Source organism: Notamacropus eugenii (assembly GCF_028372415.1).
Source record: "Notamacropus eugenii isolate mMacEug1 chromosome 2 unlocalized genomic scaffold, mMacEug1.pri_v2 SUPER_2_unloc_1, whole genome shotgun sequence".
NCBI lineage: Eukaryota > Metazoa > Chordata > Mammalia > Diprotodontia > Macropodidae > Notamacropus > Notamacropus eugenii.
The window spans coordinates 325,096-331,095 of record NW_027325092.1 but is presented as its reverse complement, the minus strand read 5'-3'; the positions used below and the strand labels follow the sequence as shown (position 1 = coordinate 331,095).

At 36.7% G+C, this 6,000-nt stretch overlaps 1 protein-coding gene across 1 annotated transcript; it reads right to left on the bottom strand.

The window, feature by feature from the left end:
* Positions 1–1,577: 1,577 nt before the first annotated feature.
* Positions 1,578–2,513, bottom strand: LOC140516913 (putative olfactory receptor 2B8). Its single transcript, XM_072627757.1, has one exon. It carries the CDS (start codon positions 2,511–2,513, stop codon positions 1,578–1,580), a length of 936 nt encoding a protein of 311 aa, XP_072483858.1.
* Between the last annotated feature and the right edge of the window lie 3,487 nt (positions 2,514–6,000).

Sequence of the window (6,000 nt, the reverse complement as noted above, 5' to 3'; positions counted from 1 at the left end):
CTTTCTGGAGATCACAATATTACCAAGACCCACTTAATTCTAAAAGATAGACAGTATCCTTTAAATTACTATGTTTCCCAGTTTGCAGTTGCTGCAAAAGTGGTATCAGAGTGATTTAGTGACACTGTTTTGCCTTGTTGAAAATGAACACTTCTACGTAAATAGTTTTGCAAGTTTTCCAAGACGTTTTCACTTTTTTGACGTTGTGTTAGAGGCAGAGTGGTATCATGGTTAGAAGACTGGTGTGGGAGACAGAAAGACCTAACTCCAAATCCTGCTTCTGACACAGACTATCAATGCAATCATGGGTTTAGTACTTTACCTCTTAGTTCCTCAAGAAACTGTCTAATATTGTAAGTTAACAAAAAAGTTGCAAATCTGAATTGGTGGAGGGGGTTTCGACACAATATGTTACTAACATAAAATCAAATATCTGTATCAAAATAAAAGACCGAAGAAGTGAATAAATTTAGTCTTCAAAAAGGGTTTTAAAACAAAATGACAAATATTATTTTTCTAATTTTACATATGAGTAAACTGAGCTACTTGATTCTGATTTTGAGCAGTTTCACAGCTAATTATTCTAGCAAGTGGAATCTCCTGACTCTGAGTTTTTGTCATTCTATGTTTTGATTTTTATAGTGGATGTAATTGTCTTGAATGGAACGGAAAAGCAGAAAAATTTTCATCATGGAGAATATTTCTTAAAATACAATGCAATCAACATTTTACTAAGAATAGATTAGAATGAAGAATACTATAATTGGAAAGAAATGTTGGGGTTGGTTGTATATGAAAGAAAGAAAAGCAAAAAAGAGAAAAGAAAGAAGGGAAGAAGAAAGGAAGAAAAAAGAAAGAAAGAGAGAAAGAATGAAAGAAGTGAGAAATGGGAAAAGAAAGAAGAAGGAAGGGAAGAAAGGAGAAAGGAAAATGGAAAGGAGGGAAAAAGAGAGGGAGAGAGACAGAAGGAGAAGGTATAATTACCAAAAAAATAATCCCTGCCTTTAAGGAGCTTACATTATAATGGGATGCCGAAAAAACAGAAGATGGTATCTATCTCAGGGGTTGTGGAGAGGGCACATTGAGGACGTTGTAGAAAATGACAATGACAAGGGTATCTAACTCTTGTAAGATTAGGCAAAGAAACTCTTATCAGAATGGGTAGATCTGGGAGAAAAATCCAAATTTCTTGGATTAAAAAGCTAAATTCTTCCTTTTTTGCCTTCAGATAGCACATCAGTCACCAAGAATCAATTACTGGAGCCCAGGAAAGAAAGAAATTTATTTCTTGGTCACTACAGAGAAAACCAAATTCTCCATCTGTGACTAAATTTATTTTAAAACTCTCTTTTACACATGTTGATGACACTTTGATGTCTCTTAATCAAAAGATTGGAAGGATACTTATTAGCAATTGAGGTTTTATGTCATATTCAGTGCCTTTTAGGTAAACATTCAAGTTTATCTTAAAGAAGCAACGCAATTCCCCAATTGAATGGAAATAAAATCAGAACAGACGTGCCTTTGTTTGGTAGCCCTAGAGACATACAAAGTACTGACAAAAGGGTTTATGTTTGTCAAGGAGATTGGTTTTGAAACAGCAACCTTCTCACACCCCCCTTAACGTCTTTGTTCCTCAAGGTGTATATTATGGGGTTGAAAGTGGGGGTGACCACAGTATAGAAAAGGGTAAGGAACTTGCTCTGATTCTGAGTATATTTATTCTTGGGCTGGATGTAGACAATGATTACGGCTCCAAAAAACAAGGTTACTACCAACAAATGAGAAGCACAAGTCCCCCAAATCTTCCGCCGCCCTCCAGTTGACTTTATCCTCATTGTGGTTCTAGCTATGCATCCATAGGAGACCAGGATAAAGCCCAGGGGCATCATAACATAAAGGATACTGGCTATGCAAAGCTCAGTCTCCAAGAAGGTGGTGTCAACAGCAGCAATTTTAATCAAAGCTGGCTCCTCACACATAAAATCATCCACCCTGTGGTGACTGCAGAGAGGCAATTGGAAAATCAATATTGACTGAACCAAGGACTCTATGAAGCCACTGACCCAAATCATAGCTGCCAGTTGTTTGAGAAGCCTTGGGTGCATGATAATGGCATAGTGAAGGGGCCGGCATATGGCAAGGTAGCGATCATAAGCCATTACAGTCAGGAGAACACACTCAGTGGAACCTAACCCCAGAGAAATAAACAACTGAATCACACAACCAGTGTAAGTGATGCTCTTATCAGGACCCGCAAAGTTCCATAGCATCTGGGGGATAATGCTGGTGGTGAAACAGAGATCCAGGAAGGAAAGGTTGGAGAGGAAAAAATACATGGGGGTGTGGAGTTTAGAATCCAGGTAAGAGACCAGGATGATGGTTGTGTTCCCCACCAGAGTCAAGATATAAAAGACGGAGATGATAAAAAGGAGGACCATTTCCAATTGGAGCTGGTCAGAGAAACCCAGGAGGATGAAGCCTGTTGGACTGCTCTCATTGGTCCTTTCCATTGTTTCTTAACTGTGAGTTTCCTCCCATTCAGTATTCCCATGTGTCATCCTGTGGGAAGAATGCCAGAAAACGTCAGTGATAGGTAATAAGTACACACTTATGTTAATGGAATAATAGCTAAATAAGGAGATAGGTGATTAGAAATCAAGATTATGTGCATAGTCACCAAAGGAGATCGAAACTAAATGATCACTAAATGGATAGAATGCAGAGAGCTGTGAGGCAGAGTGAGATGGATAGAAAGAGCTATCTAGGCAAAGGAAACAACTCAATTCAAGAAACTTTTTTTCATTAAACACTTTCTATATCTTTAAGAAGGAAGGATGAAAGAGAGGAGCAAGGGAGGGAAAGTACTGTAGCATGAAATGCTAGATGAAATCACATAACATATACAAAATGAAAGTTACAGTGAGATACTTAGGGATAGAGACTTAGCCTGTCGTTTCTTTGGTAATCCAGAGTACAGAAATTCCCCCAACCAGTATACGTCACCATGTTCTTTACAACTTAAAAAGCAGTCTAGAACCTTAGAGACTAACTGACTTGATACTGACCACTGAACCAATATGTGTCAGAAGCAGCACATCAAACTAAATCCTCCTGGTTTTGAAGCTAGGCTATCTAGTAAGTCATAGCTAACTCAGGAAATTGACATGTTTATCACAAGATATATTCATGAAAAAAGCAAGACTCATTATTAGTTATGCAGGGATTGCTAAAGAAAGAAATTAGTGTAAAAATTAAAAAGAAATAGAGTCACAAAGAGATGGAGAGAAATAGGGGAAAAATAAGATGGTCATAGACAAAGTCATTGCAATCATTATCACTATTATTACAAAAATCACAGTCTCTCAAGGGTGGACTATATATAGAAATAATTTAATATAACTTCTACGTGAAAAAGGAAACTTCCAAATATATACCCAGTAAATCCTTTACACATACACCCAACATCCACTTGAAAACTCTGAGGAATGAGAAACCCACTGAGGTTAGTCATTCCACTACTGAATGATTCTAATTGCTTCCAAGTTTTTTTTTTTTTCTTCTTGGAAACCTTTGCAGTTTCCTCTCATTGCTCTTAGTTCTCTAGATTGGGAAGATTAAGTCTTATCTCTCTTCTAAATGACATCTCTCTTGATACTGGAGGAAGTTACACTGCCCCCTAGCATCAGTTTTCTAAGCCAAAATCCACTGTTTCTCAAATTATTCTCTCATGAAATGATTTCGATTCTGCTTACCCTCTAGTCAGCTTTCTCTGGGCATCTATTAATCTATTAATTTCTTCCCTATAATGTAAGCCTAGAACTGAATTCAGCATTCTAGGAATGTTCTGAACAGGGTAGAGTGTAGTGGGAAGGAAGACAGGAAAGAAGGAAGGAAGGAAGGAAGGAAGGAAGGAAGGAAGGAAGGAAGGAAGGAAGGAAGGAAGGAAGGAAGGAAGGAAAAGAGGGAGAAAAGGACAAAAGGACGTAAGAAAATAATGAGGGAAGAACAGGAAGGAGGGAATGAAGGAAAGAATGAGGGAAGAAAGAAAGGAGAAAGGGACCACATTTTATAAAATGAATTTGTTGACAAAATTTGATAATTCTGATGCTTACACTTATGTAACATTTTATCTTTACAAATGCATTTATGTACATGGAATTTATTTAAAATAAATTGAAAGAATGAAAAGCCAAACTTAATCTGATCATCTGAAAATAAGTTACTTTCTATGAAGCATAATAACTGCAAGAAGTGAAAATTAGACATAATCAGTCACGCTGTTCTGAGCTACTTCTCCCCTCTGTGTTCTTCTCTTTAACCATACATAACTCCCAAACTCTCTTCTCTATCAAGAAACAATTTCGAAGAGTCCTAGATCCAAAGAATTTCTGAACTGGAATAGATCTCAGATATTACTCATTTTATAGATGAGGAAACAGAATTCAAAAGCGATTATGTAATATCTGCAGTTCCATATCTCATTTGATTGCAATATATCCAGTGTAACCTTCTTTTCCCTTCACGATTTCTGTCAGGACTATAAATATTCAGTGTAACTCTCCTGGATAAAACTCTGTTCTTATACTGACTCTTCCCTCTCCACTTCTTATACCAAGTCATTTCCTAAGTCTTATCCATTCCGTCACAATAAAATCTATCATATCTCTCTTATATTCTCACAGCCTCAACCAAAGTGAAGGCGTTTAACGCTATCTTTTTGATCTATCACTAAGAGTATTTAACGTAGTCTTGCATTTTCTCTCTCCATCTTCAATTCATCCTGTATATACTGCCACAATAAACATCTTGACTCATAAATCCAGCAATTTCCCTCTTCTATTGAAAATCTCAGGTAAGAAATGATGTAACCTCATTAAACTACTGTAATGAATGGTCAGAGAGTTTAGAATAGACTTGCAAAGGTTTCTATGTGTTGCCTTAACATTTAAGTACCTCTGAAAATTCTATGGTCAGCAATTTACCCAATCAAGGCTATTCTCCCACCTCACTACATGCCTTATATTTTACTTTCTCCAAACCACTGTTTACACTGTTTTCTAATTTGAAAGTGCCTTCTTCTACCTTTAACCTTTAAATTTCTACTTGTCCTTTATATCGCAATACCAATACTAAACTACATCTTCATTAAAGTAAGGAGTGGTTTCATCCAGTTCTTAGAACCCTTATGGAACCTATTCCAGAACTCTGCATAAAGAAGATACTTAACAAGTGTATACTGATGTAAAATGAAATGTCATAAAATCCAAGATGGAGGAACAACTCTTTAATTACAGCTTTGCTGAAAAAATGTCAGCACTGTAGTAGATGGGAAGGTCCATATAAGTGAGTCAGGAGTGTGGAGTGTCACACAACAAACAACACAATCATAGGATGCATCAGAAGCATAGCTTCTGAAAACAAAGAAATGATTTGGTGTTCCTCTTGTATTTTGTCCTGATCATATGACATCAAGAGTATCACATTAGGTTCTGGGCACTAATTTAGAATGAATATCATTAATATAGACAGCAACCAGAGAATAACAACTAGAATGTTAGAGGGCCCTGAGACCACATCATGCAAATATTGGTTTACAGAACTCAGAATGTTTATCCTTGATAAAAGAAGGCTCAGCGATGAACAGAATGAATTTCAGAATTTAAAGGGATCATCACTTGGGTGATGGTTTCAAATTATTGTTTGATTGCATAAGACAGGTATTCCTTCTGAGCTTGTGAAGTTTTCACTTCACTTTAAAACCAGTTAAAGAGAATTTTCTCAAAAAAAAAAAAAAGCAGTGATAAAATGCAAGCCCTTATAAAAAGCTCAGTGAGAACGGACCGTAAAAAAACACATATACATGTAGTTGTTGTGATGCCACAGGCCCACTTTACCAATTATTATAATGTTATTATGGTCTACAGTTTGGTCTCCCTGACAGAAGTCTCTCCCTACTTCAGCCTATGCTCTACTCAGTTTTCAAACTGATCTTCCTGA

Excerpts from the sequence above, each read along its gene's own strand:
- LOC140516913 (XM_072627757.1), bottom strand. The coding sequence starts at position 2,513 with ATGGAAAGGACCAATGAGAGCAGTCCAACAGGCTTCATCCTCCTGGGT.